The 19,083-nt window shown below is 34.2% G+C and overlaps 1 protein-coding gene across 1 annotated transcript in view; it reads right to left on the reverse strand.

The window, feature by feature from the left end:
- The window catches only part of LOC121416950 (ZP domain-containing protein-like), a 60,464-nt gene extending 41,759 nt beyond the window's left edge, over nt 1-18,705 (reverse strand). Inside the window, exons 1-4 of the mRNA XM_041610481.1 lie at nt 18,527-18,705; nt 3,340-3,369; nt 2,001-2,030; nt 677-769 (exon numbers count right to left, since the gene is read on the reverse strand). Of these exons, the coding sequence (XP_041466415.1) occupies nt 677-769; nt 2,001-2,030; nt 3,340-3,369; nt 18,527-18,593 (220 nt within the window). The 5' untranslated portion in view covers nt 18,594-18,705. The remainder of the gene's footprint in view (nt 1-676; nt 770-2,000; nt 2,031-3,339; nt 3,370-18,526) is intronic.
- Between the last annotated feature and the right edge of the window lie 378 nt (nt 18,706-19,083).

A 19,083-nucleotide genomic window follows, 5' to 3' on the forward strand; every position in this document is an offset into this window, starting at 1 on the left:
TTAAGATACCTCATATATCAAATATCAGGAAATACAAAAATACATTGAGTGGCTAACGTTATCACCCCCCCCCCAAAAAGAAACAATCACCGAATATTTTTTTATTTTTTAATGAGGTAAGACTATGAAGCGCCATTGTCTGTCTCATTTTACATCCGATTTTGACAAAAAAATTATTAGAGTGGTGATAGTTTTTCTATAATCAACTCTTTGTTGGATAATCTTACCCTGTACCTATGAAAGATAACATATACTTAAGAAGCAATAAATTTAAAAAACCAAGTGTCATTAAGACGAGCACATAATACACCCGTCTGTAAAGCGGAAAATTGGTCACGCAAGAAAAGTGGAAGATGGCGACTTCACCTTTGACCTTCTGACCTCAAAATCAATAGAATTGTTAGGATCTATGCTAGTATCATACACACCAAATTATATTAGTCTAGGTTAAGTTCAACTGAAGCTATTACGTTTACAACAACTGCAGAAGGGTAAGATGAAAATAGGTCACTGTAACCTTTGACTTTTTGACCTTCCTGGTATCCACGCTAGTATCATACCTACCACTCTTTTTACCAGATTATAGGAGCCTAGGTTAAGTTAAATTACTGAAGTAATCGCGTTTACCATAATTCATGTAATACGTCCCATCGAGACGGGCGTATAAAAGTCTTACGTGGAATTTGACATTGAGAGCCTCCAAATTCTTCAGGGCAATCGCACGTGCCATCGATCTGACATACACCTCCGTTGATACACTGGCAATCACCTGGGTGAAAAAGGTTTATAAACAGGACAAAGATTTCTTTTAATTACAAATCAACATTTCATGCACCACTCTAAAAATAAAATGTCGAAACAAAATGTTAAACGTTGGAGGAGGGACAACCTTTTCCAAGTGTTAGATCCAACGTTGCATAAAGCTGAATCCAACAATGTAAGTGTTGGCTCGAACCATTTAAAGAGGTAAATGCAACATTAACAAAAGTATTTTCACTGCTCCAAACTTTCAATTTTGATTTCACATTTCATTTTCTTGAATTGCATCATTTCACAAACAAGGTTAGGTAGCATACTCTACACAGGAGTCTCAAGAACACCTGTAATCTTACATGCACTGTTTAATCTTACGTGCAATTTTGTGTAAGATTACGGAAAATTAGTATTTCGTGTACGTAACCAAAAAAAAATGGCAATAAAATTGTTTCCTCTTTTTTAAACCAGACCTGTTCTGCAAGTGTATTGTAGAAAAGTATTTCATCAAATAATGACTTCCACCTTATAAACATATTAACATGATTAAACTAGTCTAATAGACTTTAAGGTTGGCTTTGAATGACTCTATAGACTTGGCATTGTGTAATATTCTCTAGAGCGAATCGTATCATTTCACAAACAAGGTTAGGTAACATACATGTATATCTATGCTGCCAGAAAATTTCTACTTAAAAAATATAATGCAGCAGTCTCGGGAACACCTGTAATCTTACACTTCAAAAAAAGGTTTATCCAATATTAGGTAAAATGGGAATATGCATGTTAGTTGGGTAAAAAGACACCAAATATTTTGTAAATTCTACGCAGTGTTGCGTTGAAATAGCCCATTATGGGGTTTAAAAAAGTACCCAGCAAACAGGCATGTCCCCTTTTTACCCAATATTGGGTAAAACGGGAACATGCATGTTAGTTGGGTAAAAAGATACCAAATATTTTGTAAATTCTACGCAGTGTTGCGTTGAAATAGCCTATTATGGGGTTAAAAAAAGTACCCAGCAAACAGGCATGTCCCCTTTTTACCCAATATTGGGTAAACTTTTACTCAATGTTTTTAGAGTGTACTGCTCTATGTAATCTTACATGCATTTGTGTAAAACTCCACAAAATTGGTATTTGGTGAATGTAACCTTGAAAAATTATTGTAATAAAACTGTTTCCCCTTTTCTAAAACAGGCCTGTTCAGTTAAATTGCATTGTAGAAAAATATTTCATCAAATTATTACCTCCGTCTCCAGACCCTCCAAACAAGTCTTCTGCAAATGCATACATATAAAAGAGCGAAATTAATTGAAAGACAAAAAAAAAACGGAAATAGCTATGAAATAAAATAAACATATCAGACTGGTCCAATTGACTTGTCCCTTTGCGCGCTGATGTTGTAATCTTGCCCATTCGTACAATTCAATTCAGCAATTGTAATAGTTTTCTCCCATACCTTCAAATAAGATAAGCTAACAAAATGCAATAGTTCTTGCATTACATCTATATTATAATAATAATTATTATTATTATGAATGGTACAATATGGATATTTTGAATCAAAGAAAATAACATGGAAACAATTGTCATTATTATCTCCCCATAGATCAATTCAGCTTGCAAAGAGTTGCGGCTGGCTTTGAATGACTCTAACGATACCCTTGGCAAGTTAGACTAGACCCATTCTGGAAAAAAGAGGCCTGCATAAACTTTAAGAAGCATTTTGGGGTAAAAGTTGGGAACCAGATTATTTCACACAATGCCAATATGCTGAATTTGATAGGATCGGTTCCCAAGCTAATTTCTCATGCTTTGACCACCTAATTTGCATGAACAAAATGGTTACAAAATTGACAATTCAGAATATCATTTCGACAATGTTCTTTAATTATATTTGTTTTCACAGACATGAATACTGCAAAATCCTGTATACATACGTGTACCTTTCGGTTAATTAATTATGCAAATTTATGCATACTTTGGATCATTGCGGCTGGCTTTGATGACTCTAAAGACTTGGCATTGTGTATGTTGAAGAGAGTGCATTCCACAAAGTTGGAGCACAATTCCCAAAAAGGTTTTCATCAAATGAGTATTTGGGGATCTTATATTTTTAGAAGGCACATATTCCGAGATATATATATCGTTAGAATAACTGCCAGAAAATTTCTACTAAAAAAATATAATGCAGCAGTCTCGGGAACACCTGTAATCTTACACTTCAAAAAAAGGTTTATCCAATATTAGGTAAAATGGGAATATGCATGTTAGTTGGGTAAAAAGATACCAAATATTTTGTAAATTCTACGCAGTGTTGCGTTGAAATAGCCTATTATGGGGTTAAAAAAATACCCAGCAAACAGGCATGTCCCCTTTTTACCCAATATTGGGTAAACTTTTACGCAGTGTTTTTAGAGTGTACTGCACTATGTAATCTTACATGCATTTGTGTAAAACTCCACAAAATTGGTATTTGGTGAATGTAACCTTGAAAAATTATTGTAATAAAACTGTTTCCCCTTTTCTAAAACAGGCCTGTTCAGTTAAATTGCATTGTAGAAAAATATTTCATCAAATTATTACCTCCGTCTCCAGACCCTCCAAACAAGTCTTCTGCAAATGCATACATATAAAAGAGCGAAATTAATTGAAAGACAAAAAAAACCGGAAATAGCTATGAAATAAAATAAACATATCAGACTGGTCCAATTGACTTGTCCCTTTGCGCGCTGATGTTGTAATCTTGCCCATTCGTACAATTAAATTCAGCAATCGTAATAAATAGTTTTCTCCCATACCTTCAAATAAGATAAGCTAACAAAATGCAATAGTTCTTGCATTACATCTATATTATAATAATAATTATTATTATCAATGGTACAATATGGATATTTTGAATCAATGGTACAATATGGATATTTTGAATCAAAGAAAATAACATGGAAACAATTGTCATTATTATCTCCCCAAGATCAATTCAGCGTGCAAAGAGTTGCGGCTGGCTTTGAATGACTCTAACGATACCCTTGGCAAGTTACAGCGGGGTAATAATATCCAAGTCAATTCAATTCAATTAAATTCTTTTATTTCATTTCCATTCAAAACATAATACAAAGTAATATAAAACAATATAAATCAAATACAATTTTACAGAAGGGCATTCTTACTTCGTAAAAAAAACACAGTATAATATAGAGCATAAATGGATATGGAAATGAGGGGGATCCACTAAAAAGCAAAGCTTGTAAAATTGTGGATCCCCTTGGAAAAGAAGAAATTATAGTCGACTTACTATATGCGTACATGCATGTATTACAGGAAAGAAAAAGAGAAAAAGAAATCATATTGACGGAAACATAAAAACTGAACAAATGCAAAGCTTTTCACACAAAGAGGTCTTCGTTGTAAAGGATATGTTGCGCAAGACAGGAAAAAACAGAGAGAGGGGATGACAAGACGTAGAAGACAAGACAAAACAAGAGACAGGACAGTACAAGACAACTAGTTTTTAAAAAGGAGTAAAACTAAGAATGGGAAAGGGCTGACCATGAACCAGCTTGATCTGGTGAAATAACAAAGGATATGACTGGACAATATAGATGAAAAAAGATAAAATAAAAGTGAAAAATGTAAGGATTATAATCAAGATAATGAAGTGTTAGTTCCGTTGAGAAGAATTATAGGAATTAAGCAGGATACGTTTGAGTTTACGTTTGAATAAATTCAAGGAGACACTGTCTTTAACATTATTAGCGAGTGAGTTCCAGAATTTAGGACCGTTGAATAGGAATGTATTTTTGGCCAGTAAAGTTCTGTAAAGTGGGATGTGAAGTTCGTCAGAGTGTCTCGTGGGGTAGTTATGATAAAATTGATTTTTAGGGAACATGGCATCAAAAATATGGGGAAGTGCATTATTATTATAACTATACATGAAGTCCCCTAACTGTAGTAAATACAGGTCTTTGACTTTCAACAGTTTACTTTCTAGAAAAAGTGGGTCCGTATGAGAACGGAAACATGTACTATGAATAATACGAAGTGCTTTCTTTTGCAAAAGCAACAATTTATCTAATAAATATTGATGGGTATCACCCCAAATAAGAATCCCATAGTTCAAATAAGGCAAGATTAAGGATGAGTAGAGCATGATTAATGATGTGGAGGGAATGCAAAATTTTAGCCTATTAATAATACCAATATTTCGTGAAATTATTTTGGATATATTTTCAATATGATTTTTCCAAGAAAGTTTACTGTCAACTGTTATTCCAAGAAATTTGGTGTAAGGTACCATTTCTAATGGGGTATTATCAAATATAATGTTCATCGGTAACTTGTCTATGGAATTACTAAATAACATGTATTTTGTTTTGTTAAGGTTCAAAGATAATCGATTGGCTCTTATCCACTCAGTAACATTATTGAGTTCAGAATTAATAACATCAACTAAAGTTTGTGGATTCTGATGAGAAAAAAATAAGGTCGAATCATCTGCAAACAAGATAAGGGATATTTTGGATGATCTACAGAAATCATTTATATAAATTGTGAAAAGAAGTGGGCCCAATAAGCTACCCTGGGGGACTCCACAGTTAACATATTTCAAATTGGAGTTATGATCTTTAACAAACACGTATTGTTGTCTGTTAAGTAGGTAGCTCCTGAACCACTCCAAGGCCTTCCCTCGCACACCATAGTGAGATATTTTTTTAAGTAGGATTTCATGATTAATGGTATCGAAGGCCTTGGAGTAGTCCAGGAAAATACCCACAAGGTGACTAGATTTGTCTAGAGCATTGACTACTTTGTTGACAAAATTCATCAGGGCATGAGTGGTGTTGTGCTTGTCGCGAAACCCAAATTGAACATCAGATAAAATATTATGCATTGACAAAAATTTTTCTGTTCTGACGTATACTATTCTTTCAAGGATCTTAGAAAATGTGGACAAAAGAGAAATATGTCGGTAATTACCGACATCCAACTTATCACCTTTTTAAAATAAAGGAATTACCTTGGCTATCTTCATTTGATTTGGTACTGTACCATTTTCTAAGGAAAGGTTGAATATATGCACCAGCGGGGAAACAATAGAATTTATTACGGATTTTGAAATAAAATTATTAATTTCATCAAAGCCAGGGCTTTTTTTATTTTTCAAACCAGATACTATATCAATAACTTCTTGATTATATGTTGGAGCAAAAAATATTGAATTTGGATTAGGCGGGCCGAGAAAGTCCGAAAAACTTTTCGTCGCGGGAGAAATATCTTTAGCTAGATTTACGCCAATGGAAGAGAAATGGTTATTAAAAATATTTGAAAGGTTGTCACCATCATCAACAATGACATTATTAAATCTAATTTTGGAAATACTTGATTTATTATTGGAGAGATTCATGGTCTGTTTTAGAACCTTCCATGTGTTTTGCATGTCGTGTTTATATAGAGCCAACTGCCTCGCAAAGTAATTTTTCTTTTCAATGCGTAATATTTTAGTAAGTGTATTCTTATAAGATGTGTATTTTATTTTTGATTGTTCTGTACCTTTCATTTTGAATTTATAAAATAAGTTATTTTTTCTATTAATCGAACGTAAGATAGATGGCGATATCCATGGTGACTTAGAAATCGTTTTGTATGTATTACGCTTATCTTTTTTTAAGGGTATATGCAGGTCTAATTTCTCATTTATTATATTCATAAAAAGGTTAAAGGACGCATTAACATCTACAGAATTGTATACAACTGACCAGTCGACATTATCCAAAGAAGCACCTAGACTGGCTGTATTTTCGTGCGTAGGTCTACGTCTTCGTTGTTGGGAGTGTATCGGTCTAATTGGTCGTCAAATGAGTAAGAATCGGGAAATGGTCCGTCATGTCAGAAAGTATTATAAAAGAATCGGGAGGAGGGAGAATGTTGCAGAAAATATTGTCAATAAGTGTAGCAGTTTCATTAACTACACGAGTTGGTTTAGAAATCAGAGGCAAGAAGGAGGCCGAAAAAAAAGTTTCAAGAAAATCTTGAGATATATTGTTGTGTTTCAATAAATCAATGTTAAAATCACCTATAAATATTACATCCTTATTAACGAGAGCTGGATTATTTGTTGTTTGGGAAAGGTAAGTTAGAAAGTCATTTGTATTTGAGTTTGGGGGTCTATAAACTACACCAATAATCATATTTTTACTACCAGGAATATTAATTTCAATAAATAGAGATTCTACAGTGGCGTTCATGGAGTTAAGATAATCACAAACCGTATACTCGTAGTCATGTGAAATATAGAACGCTACCCCACCCCCAGGTCTGTCTTCTCGGTTATTCATTACGAAATCATATCCGTTAAGAGAAAATTGATGGTTAGAATCACACGATATCCATGTCTCAGTAAGGCCAATTAAAGAAAAGGGGCATTTTTTAGAATTTGAAGTGTTATTCAAAAGTAACTGAAGTTCATCAAAATGTTTATTTAAACTTCTTATATTAGCATGCATTATGCTGAATGTATCGTCGTTAAAATTTTTTGTAAGATTATTTACCTGATGTTGCGTAATATACTCAGAAGAAGGATTTTGCAATATGTTATGATCCTGTTCAAAATCGAGATCTAATTCTTCCGAAGCTAAATTTATATTATTAGTAACAAAATTATCATAAAATGAAGGATTCATTGGGTTGTTAAGTACAGTATCCTGAGGTCTCAATTCGCTGAAGAGGTCATCATTATCCAATGATGTAAATGGAAACTGAGGTGTATTGTCTATGCTAAGAAGTCAGTACATATCCGAAAGTGTTGTGTTATGTCCAATAAAGTGTCGGTCAAGGTCATATAAGAGGCGGTAAAGCAAAGTAACAAAGTGAGGGGAGAAGGCAAAGAACACAAAACACATATAGAACATGAAGAAGGACGAGGAGGCGCAACACAAAGGATTCTTACGCAAAAACGAGAACGTAGGGCAAAGACCTCTAAGTGTGAACGATGCAAAGTCAGTGAGAACGGAACGATTATCGAAACAGACATTGGCGGAGGAGATAAAGTGAGAAGCTCCAAAATAAAATAAAATGTAGTGAGATACACCTATAAAATAGTACATTCAAATATCAAGATATAATTTCAAATACGTATAGTGAGTAAAGAATAAAGGAATACGACATACATGGCATGATAATTGAACATATTTGAGCACAAGTCTTCTAATAATCTTTGCATTCTAATAATTGAACAAGAGTACCAATCACCAAATACTCAGAAATTATTTCATAGTTGTGGCAAGAGCGAACAAAAACAAAGTCAATGAGTTGAAAGAACGGGACATGCCCAACATGTTGAAATGTCAAATGGATAATAGAAAAGGAAGATTGTCATTTAATGTTAATAAAAGTAATTATTAACAAGAGGCAGACATTTCCTTTTCAAGTATTGTGTAAACAAAATGTGGATTATTCAACTTGTAATCCATAGTAAAACTGACAACAAAAAGTGATGCAAGCATGCCTGGCATGATCAAGAGCAAGTAAACACAGATTATTTTTTTTATATATAATTGGGTAATGCTAATGTTACAAAAATATGGAAGTCAAAATTGGCATTAATCGAGACTGAAGACATTGTAGTTCATGATTTGCATAACTCAGACGCTGTTTTATGATCTTGCAAGATACTGAAACATGTGAGGGATATAACATGCATGGCATGATAAATTAACGTAATCAAACAGGTCCTTTATGTATTCTGAGAAACAATCAGGAATACCAAATTCACAGTAATTATTTTAAAGATGTGGCAAGAGTGAAAAAAAAGTTAGGAGTTCACCATGGACCCATCCACGCAGGATCATCCATTGCTACGAGGTGGGGGGGGGGGGCGCTGAGACAGCAAAAACAGAAAAATCCCCCGTGGATGGGACCATGGAGTTATAACAATTAAAGGAGAGGTCATGCCCAGCATGTTCAAACACCAAATGGATATTAAAGGAATATTGCCATTGGTGAAACAGCCATTGGAAATTATCACAAAGTGCAGACATTACCATAATCAAGCATTTTTTTAAACAAGGTGTTGATTATTCAATTGGAAAACGATAGTATAATAGACGAATAATGAGACTAATAATGCTTGACATGGTCAAGAGCAAATAACAAAGATCTTTACTCATAAAATTGGGTAATGTTAATGTTACAAGAATAAAAGAGTAAGTCAAGCATGGCATTAATCGAAACTGAAGACATTTGTAGTAAATGATTTGTTTATCTTTGGCGATCTTATATGATCTTGCAAGATACTAAACATGTGAGGAATGGCATGCGAGGCATGATAAGTGAACATAATTGTTTAAGCACAAGTCTTTTTGTATTCTGATAAACAATCAGGAATACCAAACACCAAATACTCAGTAATTATTTTATAGATGTGCATGGCAAGAGCTAACAAAAAGTAAGGACTTAACGAATTGAAAGAAGGGGTCATGTCCGACATGTTCAAATACCAAATAGATAATATAAAAGGAAGATTGCCATTTGGTGAAGCAGCCATTGGAAGTTATCACAAAGGGCAGACAATTACCAAGCATTTTTTAAACAAAGTGTTGATTATTCAATTGGAAATCGATAGTAACATAGACGAATAATGAGGCAGCATGCTTGACATGGTCAAAGCTAATAGCACAGATCTTTACTCATAAAATTGGGTAATGTTAATGTTACAAGAATAAAAGAGTAAGTCAAGCATGGCATTAATCGAAACTGAAGACATTTGTAGTAAATGATTTGCGTATCTTTGGCGCTCTTTTATGATGTTGTAAGATACTAAAACATGTGAGGAATGGCATGCGTGGCATGATAAGTGAACAAAATTGTTTAAGCACAAGTCCTTTTTGTATTCTGACAAACAATCAGGAATACCGAACACCAAATTCTCAGTAATTATTTAATAGATGTGGCAAGAGCTAACAAAAAGTTAGGACTTAACGAATTGAAAGAAGGGGTCATGTCAACATGTTCAAACACCAAATGGATAATATAAAAGGAAGATTGCCATTTGGTGAAGCCAGCCATTGGAAGTTATTACAAAGGGCAGACATTATATAATCAAGCATTTTTTTAAAACAAAGTGTTAATTATTCAATTGGAAATCGATAGTAAAATAGACGAATAATGAGGCAGCATGCTTGACATGGTCAAGAGCTAATGACACAGATCTTCTCTCAAACAATTGGGTATTGTTAAAGTTACAAGAATAAAGAAGTCAAGAATGACATTAATCGAAACTGAAGACATTTGTAGTAAATGATTTGCGTATCTTTGGCGCTCTTTTATGATCTTGCAAGATACTAAAATATGTGAGGGATATGGCATGCGAGGCATGATAAGTGAATATAATTATTAAGCACAAGTCCTTTTTGTATTCTGACAATCAGGAATACCAAACACCAAATTCTCAGTAATTATTTTATAGGTGCGGCGAGAGCGAACAAAAGGTTGGCAGTGAACGAATTGAAAGAAGGATCATGCCCAAATGTTTAAACACAAATAGATAATAGAAAAAAATGCCATTCTGGTAAAACCAGTCATTAGAAGCCAATATAAAAAAAGGGTGGTCATTACGATAGAAATAAAACAAGATGTCGATTATTCAACTTGAGATCTATAGTAGAACAGACAAATAGTGATGCGAGCATGTTTTGCAAGCATGGCCACGGGCTCACAACTAAACACAGATATTTACTTATTCTCTAATTAGGTAATGTAGTTATTGCAAGGGCGAACAAGGAATGTTAAATAATGATGCAAGCATGCTTGGCATGATCAAGAGCTACTGAACACAGGACTTAAACTAATTTTTAAAATTGGGTAAAAATTGGTATTGCATATGAAGGTGAGGAAAAAAAAAGAATTAAGAATTAACGAAACAAAAACAGTGATTTCAAATTACTAAAAGGGCATGCATGATAGAATCAACTTTCAAGAGAAGGTGAAAAATATATGCAATGATACCAAGCCAGGTTTCGGCCACACGAAGAGGAACTTATGTAAATAACTAGAGTAGATCACTAGATATTACAGATAGATGAATAATAGATGCATGAAGATATTCATCCGTTTGAGGCAATGATATTTGAACGTTCAATAATATGATGCTAAATACTAAATTAAAAGAATGTAAGCATGGTGTGAACAAATTCATTATGTTAATTAGGACAAAATAATAAGGTAGCAATATAAAATTTGTGATACCAGCCAGGATATGATTAGCATAGCGAGAAATGGTCAATAAAAGGGTGTTGAAATAAGATAAGAATTAAAAAGAAAATAAAATAATAAAAAACTTAATCAAGCATTGTAATGAGTAATAACAGTTACAAATAACGTTACCATTTAGATAATGATATTGGTGCAAAAAAATGAATAAAATGAAACAAAAAGGGCATGCATGACATGACAGAGGAACATACATGAATTTGTCAATGTTGCTTACCTCTAAATGTACATGTACCAGTCCCATAACTTACTATGGCTATTAGAGCTATGCACAAAATCTAATCTAAATGTAAAAGGGAAAATGAAATAAGTGTTCATGGAGATAATTAACAAAATACAAAAAAAACAATAAAAATGGCACTAATTACCTACTGAAAAGGGTCAAACAATTTAGGATCCAGTAATAATGAGAAAATGCTGTTGTATTCACTAGCTACTCAGAATAATGCATGCTTGTATGAAAGTGTACAAAAGCCAGCACATTATTACCTATCCATTTGAGGAATTATTGTAAATTTGTATATAAATAAAGATAATGCAAAACTAATAAAGAGAATAATGTATGCATGGTATAAGGTGCTTCATAATGTCCGTTAAACAAAAGATTAAGGTACCAATATATAATTTGTGATGCCGAACAGGATATAATTAGCGAAGCAAATAATGGTGAAGAAAAGGGTGTTGTGATGAAAATAAGGATTAAAACTAAATAAATAGCCATGAATTGTAATAGTAATAATAATAATAATAATTAATAAGCAGTTACTGTACCATTAAACAACATTACCATTTGGATGATATTGGTGAAAGAAAAAAAAAATAAATAAATCTGATGAAATAAAGGAAGTATGCATGACATGGCCAGAGGAACATACTAGTACTAGTACATTAAATCGTCAATATTACTTACATGTAGCTGTAAAGTATCAGTCTACATAACCTACTATGGCTTTTTGGACTAAGCACAAAATCTTATCTAAAAATAAAAGGGGAAATGCAATAATATATTCATTAAAGCAGACATAAAATTCCAATGAATTGCAAAACGAAAAAACATTAATTATTGGAAAGGGTCAAACGGTCCCCGGGTCAAACAATCTAGAATCCAGTAAGAATAAAGAAAAGCAGTTGTATTGACTAGCGAAACATGTACTGAAATCATAGCAGTAGAGGTTTTACAATTTACCAGTCAACATAACCTGCTATAGCTTTCAGAGCAATGCCTAATAGGGAAATAATGTGTTTATTTCAGAAAACAAAATTCCAGCAATTATGCATGAAAAATGACAAAAAAAAAAAAAAAAAAAGCATCAATCATTACTGGAAAGAGCCAAACAATCTAGGATCCTGTAATAATGAGAGGAAATGCAGTTGTATTGACTGTTTTATACATGTAGGTAAACATGTATAGTAATCATGACAACATAAATTTTTAGAATTTGTTTCAATTTCGGCTGACATGATTACTCAAGTTTCAAATCATAATGAAGGGGTCATTATTCTCATCTTAATGGATGAAAAATGGGACAAGTTTAATTTCATTATTGGAATAGCTCCATCATAAAACCTGTCCAATCGGTTATCAAGTCAAAATCAATAGCGATAGCAAAGTTTTCTCTCATTTTGATGAAGAAAAACTAAAAAAATAATTGTATTTCATATGATTAGCATAGCAAATAATGGTGAATAAAAGGGTGTTGTAATAAATTAAAAATAAGGATTAAAACAAATTAAATAGCCATGCATTGTAATAACAGTTACTGTACCATTAAACAACATCACCATTTGGATGATATTGAAGAGAAAATAGATAAATAAATATGATGAAATAAAGGAAGCATGCATGACATGACCAGAGGAACATACATTAAATAGTCAATATTACTTACATGTAGCTGTAAACTACCAGTCTACATAACCTACTATGGCTTTCTGGACTAAGCACAAAATCTTTATCTAAATATAAAAGGGGAAATGCAATAATGTATTCATTAAAGACATAAAATTCCAATAATTTGTAAAATGAAATGACATTAATTATTGGAGAGGGTCAAACGAAACTAGAATTCAGTAAAAATAAAGAAATGCAGTTGTATTGACAAGCTAAACATGTACTATAATCATAGCAATAGAGGTTATTGTTTCAATATATCAGTCAACATACCCTACTGTGGCTTTCAGTGCTATGCCCAATAAGTATAGTCAAATTGTAAAAGGGAAATAATGTAATCATTTCAGAAAACATAAAATTCCAATTGTTATGCATGAAAAAAAAATGACATTAATTATTACTGGAAAGGGTCAAACAGTATAGGATCCAGTAATAATGAGAGAAAATGCAGTTGTATTGACTGTATTACATAGTCGTAGTAATCATGACAATATAAATTGTTTGAATTTGTTTCAATTTTGGCTTACATGATTACATCAAGTTTCAATTCATAATGAAGAGGTCATTATACTCATCTTAATGGATGAAGAAAAGGACAAGTAATTTCATTATTACAATAGGTCCATCATAAAACCTGTCCAATCAGTGTACCAGTCAAAATCGTATCCATGATCGGCTGAATAGTGATAGCATAGTTTTCTCTCATTTTGATGAAGAAAAAATAGAATAATAATTGTATGTCATTTTGCTTCGATTTGCTTCATTTCATTCTGGTTTGATTCACTTCAATAATTTGTGATGCCAACAAGGAAATGATTAGCATAGCAAATAGTGGTGAAAAAAGGTGTCGTAAATAAAAAATAAGGATTAAGACAAGACAGTCATGCATTGTAATGATAAACGACAGTTACTGTACCAATTAAATAACATTACCATTTGGATGATATTGGTGAAAAAAATAAAATTGAAATAAAGGAAGCATGCATGACATGACTAGAGGAACATACATTCAATAGTCAATATTACTTACATGTAGCTGTAAAGTACAGTCTACGTAACCTACTATGGCTTTCTGGACTAAGCACAAAATCTTAATCTAAATATAAAGGGGAAATGCAATAATGTATTCATTAATGACATAAAATTACCAACAATTTGTAAAATGAAATGACATTAATTATTGGAAAGGGTCAAACAATCTAGAATCCAGTAAAAATAAAGAAATGCAGTTATTGATTAGCTAAACATGTACTATAATCATAGCAATAGAGGTTATTGTTTCAATTTACCAGTCAACAAAACCTATGGTGATTCAGGGCTATGCCCAAAAGTCTAGTCAAATTGTAAAATGGAAATAATGTAGGCCTATTCTTTTAAGAAAACATAAAATTCAAATTATTATGCATGAAAAATGAAAATGACATCAATTATTACTTGAAAGGGTTGTGCAATCTAGGATCCAACAATCTAGGATCCAGTAATAATCAGAGAAAATGCAGTTGTATTAACTGTATTACATAGACATACATGTAGTAATCATGATAATATAAATCGTTTAAATTTGTTTTAATTTTGGCTTACATAATTACTAAAGTTTCAATTCATAATGAAGGGGGTCATTTTAATGGATGAAAATGGGATAATTAATTATTTAGTAATTATCCAAATGGGGATAGAACATGATGGGGTATATAATACTTGTATAGAAGATGGATCAGGCCTACTCCATTCGTCCTTGCAAAGTTATGGGGATTGAATTTGACTCGGTCTCCAATGATATTCATAATTACCATAGTCATGATGTTGCATGTGATAAGTAAATCTACTCAGTCCAAGTTGACCACTGTGAAGAAGGTGCATTAGGGTTTTTAGTCTGCAGCAGTACTTTGGTTCCTTGAATCCTTATCCTGGTTTTCAATTGCTTGGTTCTGCGAATGTTATATGTAACTGATGCTAGATGACCACGCTCGCGTTTCATAGATGGGGGTAGGTCAGTTCGGACGGTTACACGGTCGCCATCCCTACGGTTGCCGTCAGTAGCCCGGGTTGCCTTGGCTGCTCGAAGGCGCGAAGAATTCGGTCCCGGTCGTACATCTTTACAAAACAGACTATGATGGGATCAGGAGCTTCGGGGCCGGGGTTCCGCTGGCTCCGTTGTGGGTCCTCTTCGTAGGTAGACGATGTGTATTGATGATTTGAATTTGGTCTGCCTCTTCAACGGGAATTTCCAGTAACTTGCCCAATGCAAAAGATGTGGTCTTGTAAATATCCCATTGGTTTGTTTGGGGATGCCGTAGAACAACAATTTTTTTTTGTTTTTTTTTGTGGTGTATTTCTAGGTTCAGTAGCTTGTCGTCGAAATCAGCTCCAACTTTGGCGATAAAACGTTCTATACCAGGTAGTTTATCCGCTTCTACGGTAGATATTCTCGCTGAAGTATCCGCTGAAGAAATTTCAAAGTCATGTACAGCGGAATTCACCATCCTGATGTCTGATTTAACAGCATTAAGATCCGAAATTACGTGATCCAATTTGATATCAAAATCACGCTGGAAATCCGTGAACATTTTCCGCATTTCAAGTAGCAAGTAGTCATCTTTAGGGTCCTTAGGCGTGTAGGGGTCTGAAGCGGGAGTAGAAGTAGGAGGGTCAGCTTGATGGATTGCCATGGCTCCGGGGGGTACGGCTGTAGGCTGGTTGGTCACGAGTTGGGGAGGCTTGTTGGAAACAGTTACGGGAACTGGCGAAGGTGTTTTGGCACGTTGATTACCACGGCTAGAGTCCTTTTGGGTGGAAGGTTTTCTCAAATTATAGTCACGACTATTCGAAGAATTCTGCATTTTGCAAACAAAATGTAGTATTATGTAGAATATATGTTCAAACTTGCAGTCAGAATTAGAAGTCAAAAGGCATCTCTCCAAGTCGAAAATTTAGGCGTATATTCCATGTGATAAAAAACGTAGCGGAGCGGAGCTCACTTTAGACACGTCCGTTCATGGCGAAATCTCAATTGCTTTGGAAGCGCAAAGAGACGTTATTTATAATGTGTTATGCGCTATACAAGAACTGACTGTATTTCTCCTTTACTTTCCACTGTTGATCATGTAACAATGTTCAGACCCTCAAGCTACACAGAGTGGAAAATGATTCCACCCGAATTCTCAGTGAAACTTCTACATGTTTTAAATATACGCATATAAGAAGCATTTTGGGGTAAAAGTTGGGAACCGGGTTATTTCACACAATTCCAATATGCTGAATTTGATAGGATCGGTTCCCAAGCTAATTTCTCATGTTTTGACCACCTAATTTGCATAACCTAATTTGCATAAACAAAATGGTTGCAAAATTGACAATTCAGAATATCATTTCGACAATGTTCTTTAATTATATTTGTTTTCACAGACATGAATACTGCAGAATCCTGCATACATACGTGTACCTTTCGGTTAATTAATTATGCAAATTTATGCATATTTTGGATCATTTCTGCTGGCTTTGATGACTCTAAAGACTTGGCATTGTGTATGTTGAAGAGAGTGCATTCCACAAAGTTGGAGCACAATTCCCAAAAAGTTTTTCATCAAATGAGTATTTGAGGCTACGAGCTGTCACCAACCCTGTTCCTGGGGATCTTATATTTTTAGAGGGCACATATTCCGAGATATATCGTTAGAATAATGAGGAGCACATCCATTAACAATGTTTCATGTAAGCAACAATATATCATTAATTTCAATCGTTACCACCACGGGCAGCCAGTGAAGTATTATGTTTGGGTTATCAACTACAAAGCTGGTATACAACTCGAAGAATTTGGAAAGGGTATATATACTGGGCCAAAAATCTGAAACCATACCCGAGAAAAACTTCGGTTACGTTGATTTGAGGGGACTTCTGCGGATGAGGTGTATGAGAGCGAGAATTTAAAATGGAAGAACACAGCGTTCAACAGTGTGTTCTCGGTGTGTAACACATTTGTGCGATCCCCTTCACACTTTTGAATATGCACATTTCAACAGTGTGAATCACATATTTACATAGTCGACCATGACCATGTGAACACGCTGTGAACAGCCACACTGTCAGGGTGTCCACAGTGTGAAAATGTCTTCACACTCTTGAATCTTACTTCGATCACGCTGTGTGACACTGAACCGGGGGGAGGGGGCACTTCCATCGACGAGTGGATACCATGCGATCTCGAAACGCACCATAAACAAGTATTTTTCATATTCTGAAAATGCACCCCTTACCAAGTCTTTGCAAGTGAAACCCTACCCTTAACAAGTATTGGAAAGAAAACGATACCCTTGGCAAGTATTCCTTGAATCGAACCCCTAAACCAGTACAGCGATAGTTACACGGGCGTCGGTTTTACCTTTTGGGTTTTTTTACCATTTGGTTTACTAGTTTAGTAAAGCCTCACCTCCCACACCTCGCGCAAACGGACTCTCGACACGTAGGCCCGTATTCTGAAGTCGGGTTTAACTCAAACTCAGGTTTAAAGTTGTGGTTTAAGTATGGAAAGCCAATTGCTACATAAATCACTAATAGTAAAGATATCATACTCAGCTCGTTTGGCTCTCAAATCATTCATAATTGTCGAGGAAGTATAAATAGATGATTGTCTTCACCATCGATGAATCAGGAAAGAGTACAGTGAAAAATTAGAAACATACAACTTAATAAAAATATTGTCACTTTTGGCTTCCCATAATTTTAGCACAGAGTTAGACCATGGTCTAAGTTAAACCTGACTTCAGAATACGGGCCGTAGTGTTGACTGTTGGGTAAAAAGTACATCCTTTATAAAACATTTTAGTCTGTTTTCTCTACCCTCGCAAATTGGACCCTAAACTCGTAGCTTTCCTAGCGAAATAGGCTTTTTTTCACAACATGTATTTCAGTGTTTTGGCAAGGAGGTTTCAGATGAGATGGAGTAACAGCAATTAAAGTCTCTTTGAACAAGGTTAAAAACCGCCAGCAGAAAGTATTTCAGGCACGCACTTTGCTCAACATCTCTTGCAATTGTGTAGACAAATGATTCCCGCATTACTCCGCAGCTATAGGTCATATACATAAAGGAAAATATGCTTTTGTGTAATTACTTTTTCGCCGTATCTTGGTCTGGTTATATGTGTAGTACATAATTCGGAGGCATGCGAAAATAAACCATGCAATATTTGCTGAAATATGACTCAAATTTGCTCGACTGGGCATATGCGGGCACTCATCTGGCATAAACAGTAATGAATAACAATATTCCACCGACCATTTTAGTTCGCCGAAAACGATCGGAAAAGTGTTAAAATCTGGTTTCAGTAAAGGTCAAGTTCTTTCTTTTTTCACTAATTAAAGGTTAATTGATATAATATGGGCCAATATCTCGTCGTAATAGTGCTTGGTTATTGATGTTTTGTCATGCATTCAAATTTCAGTTTGTTTATTAATATGAAACATGAAAAATTGATACAAATTAATATCTTAAAAAAGACATCCTTTTTACGTGGTTTTTTTTTGGGGGGGTCGCGCATGGTATCCACTCATCAATGTTATTGGATCAGGGCTTTGAAAGTAGATTAGTGAAACCGTTGACCACCAACAAAAACTTACCGGTTCCTTGACCAGCAACAATGCTAATAGCATAACAGTAAAGAGCAAGTCTTAGTAAGGAAATCATCTTGGAAGAAAAAATCGGTCCTTCTCGTTCGGAGCAGTCAGACAACTTATATGATATGACAAACCATGGGCCTATCAGGACAAACTCAGAGATGTAATGAAACCATCAATCTTCTCGGCACCTGGAACGCGGAGGTTCATAACTGCAGCTGTTACACCCATCCAAGACCTTGAATGGGTGTGGCCTGTGCAGATGACGTCAGAGGTTTCTTGATGGTTCGTATTCAAAATGGTAAAGTGTTGATGCAGATAATCCAGTAAATACCAGTAAACCTACCAACACTTTGGTTTTACATACTGAATATTAGTCGTCAATCGTATTAATATTTTCGATCAACATTTTTTTTATAAATTTGGAACTAAATATGATTTATCAGCTCTAGGCTAAAATATGACTAAAAACGACCAATGCACTCATGTTTCTGTCATGTTTTGTTTTATTGTTAATTCTTTTTTTTTCATGATAAAGCATTTCCGAATTACTAGTTTTT

This window comes from Lytechinus variegatus, chromosome 6 (genome assembly GCF_018143015.1).
Source record: "Lytechinus variegatus isolate NC3 chromosome 6, Lvar_3.0, whole genome shotgun sequence".
Lineage (NCBI taxonomy): Eukaryota > Metazoa > Echinodermata > Echinoidea > Temnopleuroida > Toxopneustidae > Lytechinus > Lytechinus variegatus.